Raw genomic sequence first — 17,355 nt, 5'->3', positions numbered from 1 at the left:
CTGTACTGCAGCTCTCTTGGAGTAAAGGTCTCTGTGTCAGTGTTGGTATTGGCACTGAGCTCCACCTTGGCTGCCTCCAGCAGCTTACATGCTTTTTAAAGCACTTCTCCAACATCCTTATTTCTAGCAGAAATGTTATGTTCTAATTAAGCAGAAAATCATTTTATCTTTAGATGAAATGTGATTCACTCTCCTAAATGCCTACCTCCTCATCTCTAAATAAAACTCATTTAGTTAACAATTCAGTTTCATGTTTCAGCTGCAGCTCCTCCAGGACCTTCCCCCTATGCACAATTCAGAGCCAACCCTAGAGCATCAAGGGCAGAGCTATAAGGAGCCTAAAGGGCCAAACCAGCTGCAATCAGACCCCTGGCTGGTGCCCAGAGGAGCCTGAAAAAGCAATTCAGAGCCACAGGTCCCTTTATGACGTGCAGATGAGTTTAAGCATACTAAAATAACAACAGACAACCACAAAGTTTCTTTCATCTTCTCTCCCTCCCTTTTTTAAAGTTCTCTGTCATGTTCAAAAGACACATTCTAATTCTAATGTAACCTTTTGGGTTTGGGGGATTTTACATTGTGCAGAAAAAAGCACAGCCCAGAAGGACAGTGCTCAGTAAAACACAATGAAAGATGGCAAGAACAACAAAGAATGTTATCCTATCCTATGGGCTGTACTTTTACTTGCCTTCTAACAGAACTCACTGCATTGCTGTGCATTAACTGGTACAGACCACTTTAACACAAAACATGGCTTTACCTATAAATGTTCTCTCTGCTGCAGCAGGTGACAATCAGGCACAGGGCACAGTGCCCATCTGTCACCTGCACTGCCCCTCTGAAGCACAACACAATTTATCTGCTCCTGAACAAACCACCCACTTCTGACGAACCAGTCCAACTGCCTGAAGTTCCCTGATGGGAGGGTACAAATCAGGAGAAGTTCCAGCACTCAAACCTCTCACAGCAGTTTCCTAAATCCCATCTGGTCTGATGCAATGTAAAATAAGAATTGCAGCAGTTTTCACTCCAATGCCGTTTGCCTACTTTCATGGAAGGATTCAATCACACTCAATTACTCAACTGCACTACAAAATGCAGATTTTTTTTTTAATACAGTAGCCTGATTTGAACTCTCTAGATTGTATAGATTCCTGCACACAAAACTGTTTATTACTTTTTTGGAAAACAAGCAAACAAAAATTCTTACAAACAAACAAAAAAAAAAAACCAAAATAAACCCCAAGTATTTCAATAAAGAAAGAATGCTTAAACAACATGTAATCATGGCTATTTTTAAACACACCTATAGAGCACCATATGTGGGAAACAAACATGAGGACACTTACAGAACTGCAGACTGAGGCTCAGAAAGGCTAACAGGGCTGCCAAGGCCAGCAAGAACAGAAAGCGGTTTCGGAAAAGCATTATTATTCACTCTGCTCACTCCTCATGGTTTCATCTCCAGATATCTCTGGTTCCTGCAAACAAGAAAAATAGAGGCAAATTATATTTCAGATGTGGAAGAATCAGTTATTCTATAAAGGCAAGCACACAAAGTAATTTAAATTGGCAACAACAGAATGGAGAAGTTGCCTTCACCCCAAAAATAGGATTAACTGTATTTCCACAACAAAACTTTCAGGTAAATAAAAAATATTTCTATTTTCCATAAAATTAAGCCAGCTCCTGCTAACATGGGGTTAATACTCACATTCACAATTCTTAAAATAATAAAGAGTATTAAAGCTGTCAGTCCCACTACACAGTAAACAAAATTTAATAAAGCCTCAACAGTTGTTACTCATTGCAAAAATAAAAATACAAAAAAAAAAAACAAAAACAAGCCCTCTCCTGAAAACACCCAAACACACTTTTCCTTGCAAAATGACATTCTGAAGAGTACAGAATTTGCTCAAGTGCCCTGTTTTCACAGATGTACACTGTCCTGTGGAAAACTGCTCTAAATAAGGATGAGAGGGGTTGCTCTCCCCCCTTACATGCCTTTTTTTTTCTTTAAAAAAAAAAAACAGCTGCTCTTATGTGCAAGAGATGCCTCCTCCTAGCACTGACAGTGTGCTGCAGGAAATTGGTTAGTCTTGAAAGAAATCTTCTGAGATTCCCAGATCCTTTGAACTGAGTTCTGTTTATGACTGAACATTCAAACCTGTTGACAGAAAGTAACTTTTTTTCCCCTCCACCGTTTCTTTTAGCCCCAGAACTTATTTCCTCACAGAAAGAGACCTCTCTTTATTTCTCCTGCTTTTGAAAGTGACAAGTCTTACATACACATGTAATTAATACATATTTGCTTATCAAAACTCTTCTGGACTCCAAAAATGAACCATCTTAGATTTTAATCTCTGAGTGCTGATAAAACCACAACTTCAAAATTCTGATTTTTTTCTACACCATTCCCTTCCCCTCCAATTAATTTTCTCACTGATATTTAAAAAGGTCTCAGGAATCACTGAACTTATTTTATCCAGTGGGGCTGGTATTGAAAAGAGTTGTGTGATTGCAGTAAGTGAAATCCATTAAACACACATTTTGCAGGACTGAGGTCTTTCCAACTCATTTTACTTGGACAACTACCTTTACAGCTTTTGGAAACTGCGGAAAAAAGGAAGATCTGGAGATTCTGAGAAGCAAGAAACCAGAGTCATTACAGTATTTTTCCCAAAGGCTAACAGCACCACAAATGGAATGTGCAAGCAGTAATAAAAATAAAGTAAAAAGAAAGGGAGGGGGAAAGTTGGAAGGAAAATTTTTAACAGTTCTCAATTTCAAAAAAATCATAGCTCATCCTGGAACATCCTAGTGAAGGGCAGGCAGAAGCAAAATTGAACTACACACTGCAATTCAACAAAACTGTGAAGGATAGAAAGTAAAAGGATTAGTATATGCCAAACACCAGGAGAGAATAAAGCAGTTCAACCAAACAGATGGGACAACAGAAGGAACCACAGGAAAAAGCAAAAAATAGACTTAGCAGGAAGGAGAAGGTAAAATCTTTTAAAAAGCTCTCAGGAACAAGAGGTCTTGTGTACAGTCTACACAGATTAATACTGTTGTTGCACAAAATAAAGCTGCCACAAAAAAGAAAAATTAAAGACTGAAAAATAGGAGATCTTACACACTTCATATTAGCAAAATGTTTTCCTGAGTAAGCTTAATGAGCTTTAAGCCTTAATTGCAAGATCAGAAGCTTTAAAACATGGAGTGTGAGAGGCATCATTCAATAAATTACAAAGTGGAAAGATTTTTCTTTTGAATACACTTTGGCTTGCTAACAAATTAAAAGTTGCTCTGTTGTGACTTATGAGGCACAGGAACAGCTCCTGCTGAGAAGCTGTTAATTAAAAGCCTGTCAACACAATTTGCCATCAGCTCCTCCTCGGCAAGAAGCTGCAGGGAAGCAGGTGAAGGGATGTGAGACAATCCTGGAGCCTCTGCTCCTCCAGGCTGGCACACGAGGAGCACAATAACCATTGTGGGCACTCACTGAAGGGAGCATTGCTAAGCTAAAAATGATAAAATTAGGCCTGGAGAGGGAAGAAATAAAAGCAAACCAACACAAAACTATTCTTACATGCAGATGAAACAAAACAAACCACAGAGCAGAACACAGCTGGGTGTGCAGGACAGACCATCAAAGAGCAGGAGCAGGGCAGAGCATCCCCTCCCTGCTAAGCTGACATTCAGGCACTGCTGATCCTCATCTGTTTACCCAGACAGAGTGGTGCAGGTCCTGCCCAGCCCCAACATCTCCACACCATGAAGGGATGGTTCCATCCACAGCACGGGCAACCCCACAGCAGCACCTGCCTGGCTGCAGAAATGTGGTTCAGAGCCAGGGAAGCACCCACTGCTTTTGGAGGGCACACAGCACCACTGCGATGTGGCCCTCAGTGCCAGGAGCAGCAGCTCCAGCCCAAAATGCAGTGATTGATGCATCTCTGAGACAGAGAGGTTCAGATTGGATATTAGGGAAAATTTCTTCAGAAGCTGCCCAGGGCAGGGGTGGAGGCACCGTCCCTGGAGGGATTTAACAGACCTGTGGATGTGGTGCTCAGGGACAGGGTTTGCTGGTGGCTTTGGCACTGCTGGGGAATGGTTGGGCTTGACCTTTTCCAACCTCAACAATTCCACAATTCTGTTTCCATGAATGCAGTACTTGATAAAGATGACTTTTACAGCTCCAAACATTTCAGTCAGACTAATTTTAAATGTGGCCTACTTAAACAGTTTAGAAAATCATAAGGATAGTCATTAATAAAGCATCCCACACTGAAATGCAGGGAAGCAAAAGGCTGCTTCTCAGTCACCTTTTGCAGCATACCTACCTACATACCTATCCACAGAATGGAACCTTTCCTTTTAAACACAATCCAAAATCTCAACTCATCAAAACATGCCAGAATGACTCACAGCACTCAGAGCACCCTCAGTATTTACCTAATCTCACACAAGTGCTGGTGGAAGGTGTTATTGCATGCTCACACCAAGGTAAAAACAGCCTTACGGTTGAAATGCTGGGAGAGAGGCAGGCAGCCTGCAGCCCAGGCAGGGCAGAGCAGCTGGCAGCACTAACCTCCATCCTGCTCAGCACTGGAGGGGCACTGCCAGCCAGGGCATCACACAGAGCCTCCCCTGGCAGCACCAGCAACTCAGCACACCAGAGACAAGGCATTTCCTGACTGGCCACACTTCTTTTTTTTAAGTCAGTCCCTGAAAATAACTTTACATCAATGCTTTCAAAGCGCTTGTGAGATTATATGAGACAGTAAACCAGCACTGCCAAACTCCTGTGCCAACTGACTGATACTGTTACATCCTCTAAATCACCAGCATCATCTATAATACAAACCTACTCTCCAGCATAAAGCACAAGCACAGAATTATATTGACTCACCATGACAGCTTAAATGAGTTTACTTGATTAAAACAGCATGTCTCCATAAATAATCAATAGTACTCCTCAAAGTCTGCCTCAATAAAATTACTGTATTTATCTGATGTGCTGCATCAAAATGACATTGTCTACTGAAACATAAGAGAGCAAAAGTGGTCACAATGAAGAAAACAGCAAAGACAAATGGAGACTTTGCCCTAAAAGGAAGGCAGTGCTCAGTCTGTACATAACTGTGTGCCAAAGACAGAGCAAAGTGTATTTTGGAGCAAGCTCATAGAGTGTAGGAGGGAGAACAAAAAGCCCACAGACAATATAAAGTTGATTTGGAGTAACATTCACAGGTAGTTTCAGAAAAGAATAACAGAGGGACCCACCCATTAGTCTGATACCTCTACACTGCATAAGAGATTTTAACTATCATTTCTTTGTGATGTATCCTTTGCCTTTCATTTGCATCTGTAGGCTTACTTCTTGACAAAGCCTGTTTTGAAGGCATCTGGAATGAAGGTGGCAGCTCCTGATACAGTTATAATGGAAAGTTCTGCCTTGACTTTCACTTTCACTCGTGATGCTGCACCAACCACTCCCCAGCCACTGGGCAGCAGCCTACCAGGCACATTTTTCATCTACTCCCAAGTCCAGCCCCCAGACAACTTCAGACAGTGAGCTCATACTCTTGAATTAGCAACTACAGAAAATAGTTGTGTCAGCAAATGGCACAAGCCAAACCCTTTCTCTGGCACTTGGCAAGTGATTTGCTTTTTTTTCCTGCAGGAATGCAAAGCAGTGGCTGGGATTTTTCTGGTCATGACCAAATGGACCAGAGCTGTAAAGACCCGTGGCAAGAACCAGAACAGAGTGAAATGGGAACATGCAGCAGAACCAACTCCCTGGTCAGCATGACCTGCTTGGTTACTGATGCTTGTAATTGTCACAGTGAGGAAACCCTCACAAAACCCCTGCAGTCACTGTAGCAGCAGCAATTTAAATTGAACATATGATCCCTGCAACACTGAGGGTGCATTTTGCACAGCATCACAAAGTAACACAGCATCTGGGATACTGTTTAGCACAATGCTCCATTTCCCCACTGGAAAAAAACCAGAAACACTCTTTTTTTTTAAAAAAAGCATTTAAGCAAAATAGGTCACAACACTTGGTGCAAATAAATGCATTTCTAAAAAGAGTAAAACTGGCTCATCATTGAAAATATGAAATAAATGCTGCTCAGTAGTGTTATTCGTGTTAGCCCTCCCACCCCATGAATTAAACTGGAAGTCAGTAACCACGGGACAGACAAAACTCAACTGAAAGTACAAACAGGTCAGCAGCCTCATGAAACAAAAACAAACAAAAAACCACACACACAAAAAAAACCCCCAACACCTAAGTGAAGATAAAGTAAGCCCTGATAAAAAAGGCAATTTGTACCACTCCACAAGTAAAGTACGGGAACAGCACGAAGCAGTGCCTGTCCAATAGAGCATGGCTACATGTTAATATGTAAAAACTAATGGTTACTTATAAGATAATTTTATTTTTTAATTACTTAACATTTTACCAACAAGTATCTGATTTAAAAAGAAAAACAGCTAAGATACTGAAGTTTAATATATTTTAGCACATGAAAACATCCACATCCAAATTTTTCTTGTCTTTGCAAGTTTCCTCCTTACCTAGGCATTTCTAAGATCCCCACAGTGGCACAGCTGGCCCTGCACAGTGCAGAGCTATTGCATGGCCCAGCAGTACTGCCCAGCCTTTCAAGTGAGCAGCATGAGCTCCCACTTCACACAAGGCAAGGGATCAGAGATCTTACTTGAACAATTCTGCCCCTCTGTACAGCACTCACCTTCCCTGTGCAGCAGATTTGCCCCTGAATTCAGTAAGCCTGATGAGTGCTGAGCACACAGAAGTGATGGAGGGACCCCCAGCCAGGCTGAACACTGACACACCTCAAAGATAATCCACTGCTCTCAAAATACAGGGTTCCCTTGACTCCAAAATCTGAGCTTTTAAACATCAAGGGGCACAAGCAGACAAACTGGTGAACACTTTAAACACCTCTTCCTCCTAAGCAGCTTTCAAGTTTGAGCAGGACTCTCGTAAAGTTCAACACTGGAAATGCTGGAAAAGCCACCTTCAGTTTCCATCCCTCAGAGGGCTTTCCCTCTTCTCATTTCTGTCCTACTCAGTCACCATCAGGAGCTGCCTTCTCTAAGATGCCAGAGCAGAACAAGCGTTTGCACAGTTTGGGTTTGCATTTGATTTTGCCAGTCTAAGTCCTTTAGAATGTATTTGTTTTACTGAACTTAGAACCCACCAGTCTATCAATCTCCTGAAATAGAGTCACAGAGACATGTATGTTCAAGTTTTGTGCATTAATGTTATAGTTAATGCAGTGTAACCTTAGAACACTGCAACTATTCTTTATGAGTTTCACAGCATTGGAAGTTGACTTATTCTGCAGACAGAAATCTCTCAGTTTCTGGAAATTCAATTCATCAATTTTTGATGAAATGATGCCCACGTTATCTTGAACAAACATAAGTGAGTAAAAAAAAAAAGGCATGAGAACTGTTAAAAAAGCATGCAAATATCTTAAAGGGTTGGATTTTAATTGGTTTTTTCACCCTTGCATAGCAAACCATTTAAGTGTGTCATCTTACCTCCCTGTACTCTGACCACCGATCGTCTTGCAAAGAAACACTTCTAAAACAAAATGCTTCTGAAAATTCAAACAAGTACTTTTGGAAGAAACACCATAATTTTTAGTTGCAAATACCCTTATAAACACTTGAATACCAACACAGGGGTGTTGTTTTAGACCAAGCACAATAATTTCTGACATGAAGTCACTAAACGGGATCAGCACTGCAGTTTCTACATAATCTAGGTTCCTAGAACTATTAACAAGAAAAATATAAGTAAATACATGAATTAATTTAGAGATGAAAACCATAGTTTCAAAATACAAGGTACTATAAATATCTGATTCTTTGGGGATGAAGTAATTGCCCTAGAACACTTTTTTCCTTCTCCATGCTCTCTGCTATTCCTAGAATTATCAGTGTATGTGAGAGAAGTTCTCAACAGTTGCAATTCAAATACTATTTCCACATCCTGTACATCCTTTCATTAAAAATAAATAAATAAACCCACTATAAATTCAGTCTCCTTTTCTCCAGAACACTTTTCCTTTAGAGACCCAGCCTGGAGCCAGCTTGCTGCCTTTGTGCCCAGGCTCTGGCAGCACCCTGACAGCAAAGGCATTTTTGCTTCTACCAGCTTCACTGGGCTGTTTACACAGAATATCCAGTGTTCCCATCAGCCAGGACACAGGGATGACATGCCCCTGCCTGGAGGAACCTAACAAAAGTCTAAATTAGCTCTGACAGTAAACAAAGGGAAAAGGCAGGGCTGCACATAGAAACAATTATGGAATGTTTATTCCAAGCTGTCTGCAGACCTCTTTATGTTCTGCTTTCTCACAGATTTAGACATCTGTTTAGACCAGAGGACAAAATAGTGGTCAGCAGCAAAATTCACACTTGCCAGCTCACACATCATCTCCCTTTTGGTTCATACTTTTGTCACTGATGCTGTGCATCACTTCACTCTGGGGGCTCAGAGCCTCCATGGGAACCTCCAAGCCTGAGCTCTGCTCCCCAGCATGGAAAACACCCAGGAAAGCTGCACACAGCACCCAGAGGAACCTCTGAACTCCTCCCCAGAGACGTCTGCTTGGCACAGGCAATGCTGCCCTAAGGGCTCCGAGGGCAGCACAATCCCTGAAGATGGATGTGGGTTTGAATCTGAAGCTGCATTCTGGACAGAACAAGATACAGCATGAACTGCTTCCCTCAGACCACAGAGAAGCTTCTCTGGTGTGTTCCAGTCTACCAATAAAATCCAAACTATAATAAAATATGTCAAATTACAAAGCCTTCAACAGAGTTCAAATAACAATGGATCACAAGCCATTCCCCTGTTTAAAGAGTCAGACTTCATGGCATACCCAAATCTTAACTATTGAAGAGACCACTGCAGTTCCTTTGCTAGCTTAAAACCCCTTCTCTTAGTTTCATATTCCTTTTATGAATTGTTGAAAGTCCCCATGCTTTGGCCTTTGGTTTTCCAGCTATGACTTTATAGGTTTCACATGGTTTACTCACTTGAACAGCAAATGGAGCTCATTAAATACTTCCAGGAGTAGGTGTCCTTAACTTTGGTTTCTTTTGGCCCACATAAACCCTTAGCTCAAGAGATTCCCCAGTTCAGACAAACTTTTCAGTGTTTTGACCTGGCTTTGATTATCTCCTTTTGTTTGGAAATAAGATCAGTGTCCTACAGTACTGTGTAGGTATTAAAAACCTGAAGTCAATACCAACCCATCAGTCCAGCACAGCACTTTGGAGGCTCTGCTTGAACCAAATTTTAATACCCAGGAAATTCTGTCAGAACTCTGTGTTGCGCACTTCAGGAATGTCCCCATATTCCTATTCCCTTTCCTATGTAATACTAGGTCATACAAGCCTCTGAACTGCAGAGAAAGTAAAAACAAAAGCAAAGGAAGTTATTTCACTTCCTTAAAGGAAATTGAGCAACTCTATTTTAACATTATTATGAAACTTGAAGGAAACCTTATGATTTTGATGGCTCCAGGCCAGAACTGAATATTAACTGGCAGCATAACCATTCTAGAACATAGAGATAATTAAATAATTCTTAAAAAACAGCACCAGAATGTAATTATTTTAAACTTACCATTTTAAAACCATATACCATATGCTCATAACTATAAGCATAGATCCTAATCACCCCCAGATCAGCCAGTGGCTGATCAGATAACATCACAGCTCAAAAAAAGCACACAAAGGCAAAGCAGTTAACATGCTTAAATCATTAAATGATTTTTGGGGTTTGTTTTTAAGTTAAGGTTTTACTTTTTACAGTTTTAATTGTTTGAACAACTCCATCTCCTGCTATAACAATCCCCTGTGCATGTTTCCTGAGCCTCCCTCTGCCCCAGTGTCAGGGGCTGTGTCCTGAGGCAAATAACTTCTTCTGGCACTAACTTTGGAAGTAAACATTGCAGGGATGCACTCAAAGCTAGTTGTGAACAACCAGGGAAGACAAGTTGAATAAACAGATCAGTAAAGAAAGCTCATAAACACAGAAAAATGCTTATTTTCCCATACTGAGTCAAATTTATCCCATGTAATGTTCAAGATGATGTTACCATTAAGGACAGTATTTTTCACTGCTTGTCAGCTCTTCCACTCAGGTTAGATTTGATTTCAGAATGTGATCTGAGTTCCCAAATCTGTACTACTTTTAATTCCAAATGACCTTATACTGGGTCAGTTTATACCCTAGCTCACACAGACACATCCTGCTGGTGGAAGTTACACACCCACAGTCCTCAGGGGCCCACACAGGTTGATTTGCTCACAGTATCCAAACTGAATGGATTTGGGGACACTTTCTCTCTTCAGCCCACTCTCCATCCTGCTTTGTGTCCCATCTTCACCTGGTCCTTCACACTCACCCTCTGGAGAACTGCCAGAATCTGAACCCAGTGTCCCAGCCATTCCCCCCCAGCTGTCAGGGGGAAACGCACCACTCACCACTCTCACCCTAAAATTCACCATTTTACATCTGCTGGCCACCACTGAGAGCTTTCCAGGCAGTAAAACACCATTCTACTAAATTAGCTTAATTACAGATGTGGAAAATGGCAGTGCAACAACCTGGTAAGTGTTGCAAGAGGGATGGAAAGGATGACATTAATTTTTACCCATCACATTTCTACTCTATCCTGTCCTTGTGTTCAAGCTATATTTTGACCCTCATCCCAAAAGATTTTTCTTCTGCCTATAGCCCTGCATGAGATCTGTTCCATCCTGGTTTTATATGTCAGGTCACCCAAGACTTCCATATTCAACCACTTCCATAAAATCTCAAGGATTCCAAATTACAGGGCAGATACACACTTGTGTTCCAAATGGAAAACTTGTGCTTCTCCACACATTCTACTATTACCCACTGCAACTCATACTGGAGAGAGAAAAATAAAAGATTAAACATACTTTCTTCAGCAGTTTTGTCATCTTCCTGCAATCTAACCCCAGAATGGTGATTACACAGATGCATTAGCACACAGTCAGCATTTTCTGCTGCCCTTTCCTCCCCACAGCACTCTGCACAGCTGCCAACTCGCCTGGCTGCTTGAGAGATGAATGGGGAATAACACAGGCAGCAAACTGGGAAAAGTGCCATGCTGCTGGCAAAAGGGCATGCCTGGCTCTTCCCTGGATCCTCATGGCAGCAGCACAAGCTGACCACTAGGAACACATCATCTCACAGAGAGAAACAGCTGAACACACAGGTGCAGACAGGAGAGTTACTGCTTCAAGAGGAAAAATAAAAATAGGTTTAGGTAAACAGCGCTGGCATTAAACATCATGTCCCAGCATTTCCTTGGAAAGGCCCTTTGGCTACAATTCTGTTGCTTTATTTGCTTAGCTGTTTTACATTTTATCAGCCCCCAGAAGCTCCTCATGAAGGTACCCAAAGATCTTCAGAGAAAAACAAGGCTGTGTTCAGACTCAGGAGCCATCAACAAACCAACACCACAACCACAGAGAATAAAGCATGAGAAATGCAGGGCAAAGTGCAAGAATCACTCTGTGCCTTTAACAGTGATGAAGCACTGAGGGTGCCAGCTGTGTGTCTGCAGGGTCCCCATCAGCACTGCCAGCATCACAAGGCACAGCACAGCACCCTCCACCCCCCAGGGAACGGGGACATTGATCCGTGCACACCCTGACACACAGCTGGGCTGTCTGTGGTTCTGTTTTCACAAGGGAAACAAACCATCAATGTGACAATTTCAGGGGAAACTGACTTCATTCTTGCTTCATGCTGAAGTTTTGGGTGTCTGTAGAAGCTATGAATGGATCAGCTCAAAAACAGCCCCTGATGAGCATTTCCAGACAGCCATTCTGAAAGTGCTCACCATGTGGCACAAACAAATAAGCCTAATTATTCCAGCTTCCAAAAATCAGTTAAGAAATATGCCAGCTGTCTAGCTTTTCAAAACCCAGTTTACTTCTCTAATCAATATGAAATAGCCTGTCAATCTTGCTCTGAATCCTCTGCCTGTCATCACAACCACTTGGAGCCTAATCACACACTTACCATCTACCTTTGTAGCCCTCCTGGCAAATGTTTCTATTATCAGCTTGCACAATGCAAAAAAAAAAAAAAAAGCTCTTTCTTGCTGCTCAGGATGAACCATTACATTGATGATTCAGGCATTATCTGTTTTTTCAAACAGAATTGTAAATGCCATTTGTCACAGTACACCTTCCCACTCTTGTATTTCTTCACTGAACAAGAAAATGCCTCACCCAGCTGTAATCAGAGAACATCTAATATTTTCAAGACAAACATGAACATGAATTTTGAATTCTAACCTAAACCTAATGGAACAAAACAAGCCATGTTCTCCTACATTGACTTAAGTCAAGACTCATGTATCCTCCGCTACAAATTTTAGACAATAAAATTTCCCAAATTCTTCTGCCCTAAATAGTGTGCAAAGCTACATGCTTGCTTCAGGGGACTCGCTTTGGGATTCACCAAAGCCTGATTTTAACAGAATATGAAGCATGTCACAGTCTGCACAGCATTCCCAGTATCATCCTGGAAAACTGCTACAGAAACCTTCAGCCATCATCACCCTTTGCACAGCTTTATGACCAACTGTTTCCAATTCTGTGTCTGTGTAACTTATGCCATACACCGGCCTACATTTCCATTCCTTGTCACAGAAAGCATTTTCAAAAGCATGTAAAGGAAAATAAGAAAACATGCATTTTGAAGCACAATATTTTATCAGTACTGCAATACTTTAATACAAGTCCATTAAAATTACCATGACACTCAAACCCATGCAAGTAAAAACCTTGCTTGAAATCTACATTTAAGTCTCCTCCCAAGCATTTGACATTTCTTCCCATTTTGCTCCAAAATTTAAGTTTTATTTTTTTTATATAATTTACCACCCAAGCCAGAGTTTTTTAAATACACCCTTCTGAATGTGAATCATTGCTCACTTACTGCCTCCCTCTCCCGGGGAATCAAGATCAACGGCTATATCCAAACGCTTCCTGAATGTGATGCACTGCTGGGACAGTTTTGACCGAAACTACATTCTTTGTCCAATATTTGGACCACTGAGGTTCTCTTTAAGAGCTCTTTTCTCGCCCTTGAGGCTGCTGTCTGGCAGCATTTGTGTGTGTGCTGCCCCAGTGCCACAATACCTTTCCCTGCACATTATTGGTAACTATCTACCAGTAACTCCCAAAACTTTCCTGCATTCCCTATAACATACTCCATCTTTAGTCTGCTCATACCTCCTTCACCAAATGATTCTCCAAACAGCCAAAGCAGTAGCTGAGTATTTTGTGCACACTCCCAAGCTCCTTGAGAGAGCACCTTCATCCCTTTGGTAGAGGCAGGCTTGAAGACTCCACCCTCTTGAACAATTAAAGTACCACCAGCTCCTCTGTGGCATCCATCATAAACCAAAAATCTAAATCATAAAGCATATGTTAGTAGGTGGATTAACATTTAATTCCTATGCTCATGTGATGTGTGCTTGTGAGCAACACATATCTCACAGTGGTTTTCCACCCAATTAATTGCCAACATGTTATTGTTGGCCAAAAGATAAAATTGTGGGGAGATGAGGAGAATATGCAACTAGAACTGACCATAAATCCAGATAAAAGCCACACTTAGAACCACATGAATCCACCATTCATTCTTTAGGCAATAACATGCAGACACACTTAAGATACAAAGCCTTTGTATGTAAAAGAATCTTTTCTTTTCTTTTTAATATTTGCAGCTTCATCAGAAAAAGCATCCAAAAGTCGAGTTTCAAAGGTCTCCTATAAGATTGTGAAAATAAAAAAAGACATACCTAAGAAACCTCACAGGACACTTTAGGTTTTGTTTGTCTAAGGAGGTTATGGCAAGTGTGTAAAAATACACACCCCCTTGTAAAACCACTGGAGGAAGCACACTGCATGGGGACAGTGATTTTGCACACCATGAAGCATTGCTTTTTGTGTTTCTTCACTCCAAGATGCCCACCTCTAAAACTAGACCAAAAAAAAAAAAAAAAGAACAGAAGAAAAAAGAAAGCTGTTAGAGAAAATGAAGCTCCCAATCATGAAAATTCAACTATTTAAACAAGTTTTTTACAAGTTAAACAAGTTTTTAACAAATCAAAGCCTGCAGACTTACCCGAGGCATACTTCTACACAGGCACAGACAGCCTCAGTTACACCAAAGCCATTTTACACATCTGTTGTTGTCAGACCTTCCTATGACACCTCTGTCCCTCAATGCTTCCTTTGCCCCAGAACAGGGAGCTTGTTCAGCATGGACTCAATTTTATAAAAAGTAGTATTTCAGCACTGCTGAGTTTACATAACACAATCAAGATACTACAATTAAAAGCCAGTAGAGAGGAGCATATGTGTTTTAACCATGTGCACTACTTGTAGTTACCTTTTTGAGAAGATTAAAATTAAGCAGCTTTTGCTTTTCATCTCACTCACACCCTCCCACTACAAGTTCTGTCTGAGCTAATCCTCCTTCTAGAGACGTCAAAACAGGGCATGAGTATTACAGCTACTTACTGCCAAAGTGTGCTGGTTTAATATCCCATTACTATTGTAATACTGGCACAATAACTTATTATATATGACAGCCTTTGCAGGTAGTCAAAGATAGAGCCACTTATTCAGCACTGACTTTTTCATCACATAAAAATATCGTTGTGAAATTTGTAGAAGAGAAAATTTAAGGTCTGTACTCAGACACTCATCTGAGACTATGATGCCAGACAAAATAAAAGGCTTTTAAAGTCATTACACATGCTTTTCCTACCCTGTAATTTCAAAGACTTTATGCAAAGTGATCAGTCCAGAAATTCAGGTTACAGTGTGTACAAATGTATTGTTTACTCCTTACTTCCCGGCTTTTTAAAACACACTTTCACACAGTTTTGTGTTTTTTTAAGGGCCACGCTCTGCACAAAGGCCAAGACAATGTCCACCTCAGAGCACACTTCCCATGAGAAGCCCACGCTTGTCAAAACGCTCAGGGTTATTATTCGGGAACCTGCAGCACAGAAATACAATAAGAAGTCTGTTCAAGGTCCGAGAAATATCTAGGTTAAGTACATGCGATGGAAAGGATGCTGTGGGACACGCTACAGACAAGAGGCATCAGGAAACAGGTGGATGCACGAAGTTACTCCACTCGGCCACAGCGTATCCGCCAACAATGGATGGCAAGGGCCGGAACCCGGAGCAGTCCCGGCACCCGGAGCAGTCCCGTGACCCGGAGCAGCCTCGGTACCCGGAGCAGCCTCGGTACCCGGAGCAGAGCCGGGACCCGGAGCAGAGCCGGGACCCGGAGCAGAGCCGCTCCGGCCCCGCTGCAGCTCGCTGCCAGCAGAGGCGGACACACGCGGGGACTCGCAAGGGAACGAGCCCTGCCAGCCCCTGCCCTGCACCGCTCACACGCACCGGCACCGGCTCGCACACACCGGCACCGGCTCGCACACACCGGCACCGGCTCGCACACACACCGGCACCGGCTCGCACACGGCTCGCTGCCCGCGGGTCTCGCCCAGCCCGGGTCCGGCCGCGCTCCCGTCCGGAGCAGGGCTGCCGGGCTGACCGGCCCCGAGGCCCCGCCGGCCGAGCCCTCACCCGTCAGGCCGGCCCGGCCGAGGCCCCGCGCCCGCAGCGCTCCCGCCGCCCCTCCCGGAACCGGGAACGGGCCGCACCCTCGCTGTCCCCAGGCGTCGGCAGCGACCGCCCGCCCGCTCCGCCGAGCCCCTACCGGGGCAGCGGCGTCCCGGGACAGCAGGCACAGCGCTCCCCGGCGGCGCGCCCCAGGCGCTGTCCCACCGGCCCGAGGGGCCCAACCCCGCCCGCAGCCGCCCCTCACCTGCCTGGCCGCGCTCGGCGCCTCCTCCCGGGCCCGCAGCTGGAGCCGCCGGAGCCGCCACGCCACGGCCGCGGCTCCGCGCCCGCCGAGCGCCCGGCCCACCCTGGCACCGCCCCCCGGCCACGCCGCCCGCCCGCGCCCCCTGCCGGCCGCCGCCGCCCCGCCACCGCCCGGGCAGATCCGCGCGGCACGGACGGGACGGGACGGGCCGGTCCTACAGCCGACATGGGACGGGCCGCCCGCTGCCCCCCGCCGCATACGCGGCCCGCCCGCCGAGGAGCCGGCAAGGGTCAGCCCTCTGAAGCCGCCTTCTTTCACAGCCACGGCGGCGGAGAGCAGCGAGCTAACAGCGGGCACCCAGCCCGAGCTCCCCACGCCCCAGCCCTGGTTTTCAACTTCCCGCTGCTTTCAGCTGGCAGCTTTGCAGAGGATGGCTGTCGGTTCCCGGAGATGCAGCTGGGCGCGGTGGGTACTGCCGCTGACTCCGCTGGCGTGTTCTGATTTCTGACTCACCGGAGTACGGCTGGAAGCTGTCACGGCCCTTTGGAAGAAATGCCACAAATTTCAGTACAAAGATATAACAAACGGCTCTCCTGTGCAGCTGATAAAAGTGAATTCATTCCATAACTTGCACAGTAGTCAGCAGGATTTGCTCCAAACAAAGCAGTTCCCAGCTAACCAGCCTGTCCCCTCACAGGAGCCAATTCTACCCCACTAGCAGGAGTGCTTGTTCAATCCTGCAACCTTTCACATACACCAATTTTTCATGTATCCCTAAACCAGACCCTAAAATCAATTCTGCACATTTGGGGAATGCCCTAATTCCCTTTACACACCTACTCTGGCATGTGGATGCAGACCCTATGTGAATGCTAGGTGATCAAAAGTGATAGGAGAGATGTCTTTACAAACAATTCGATGGGTGAAGGTATGGGTGTAACGTCTTTGAAATGGGTCTTAATGTCTCTGCCAGCTTCAAAAAGCAGGTTCCTTACCGGGCTCAGACACCCTGACTCCTGGAATAGACAAGGGTCTGTGCAAGGGTAAAATGCCAGATTCAAGGGGGGAATATGGGGTAAGCGGTTTGGAAAGGCTGAACCTCCCTAGCAGCTCAGCCAATGGGGAAAGGAAGAGGGACACACTCAGCTGGGAGTTCAGGATAAAAGGGAGGCTGCACCCTTGAAAACATCGAGAAAGTGGACTCTCTCCCTTTCTTCAAATAAAGACTCCTCTGTATGAAAAGCACACTGCCTTTTCATAGAGTTATTTTCTATGCACTGTCACTAAAAATGTGGCACCAGCGTGTTTAGTTGCAGTAAGGAGACACCTTGAACAATGTCTGTGGTTCTCACACTCCCATGGTTCCACTTGCAGCCCTGGATACTCCTGCCAGCTTCCAG

General features: G+C 44.0%; 1 protein-coding gene across 2 annotated transcripts in view; it reads right to left on the bottom strand.

Annotated features, from left to right (window-relative positions):
- PXYLP1 (2-phosphoxylose phosphatase 1) overlaps positions 1-16,014 on the bottom strand; it is a 47,657-nt gene extending 31,643 nt beyond the window's left edge. Inside the window, exons 1-2 of one of the 2 annotated variants that reach the window (XM_054282662.1) lie at positions 15,956-16,014; positions 1,350-1,481 (exon numbers count right to left, since the gene is read on the bottom strand). In XM_054282662.1, the coding sequence (XP_054138637.1) occupies positions 1,350-1,428 (79 nt within the window). In that variant the 5' untranslated portion in view covers positions 1,429-1,481; positions 15,956-16,014. Of the gene's footprint in view, positions 1-1,349; positions 1,482-13,338; positions 13,402-15,955 lie in introns of those variants that run through there. The other variant, XM_054282663.1, reaches the window with a different exon arrangement.
- Between the last annotated feature and the right edge of the window lie 1,341 nt (positions 16,015-17,355).

This window comes from Melozone crissalis, unplaced genomic scaffold, assembly GCF_028551555.1.
Source record: "Melozone crissalis strain CALT ecotype California unplaced genomic scaffold, PUWL_Pcris_2 ptg000034l_1, whole genome shotgun sequence".
In the NCBI taxonomy this organism is placed as follows: domain Eukaryota; kingdom Metazoa; phylum Chordata; class Aves; order Passeriformes; family Passerellidae; genus Melozone; species Melozone crissalis.
The sequence above is the reverse complement of the archived record's forward strand: the minus strand, read 5'-3'. Positions and strand labels throughout refer to the sequence as shown.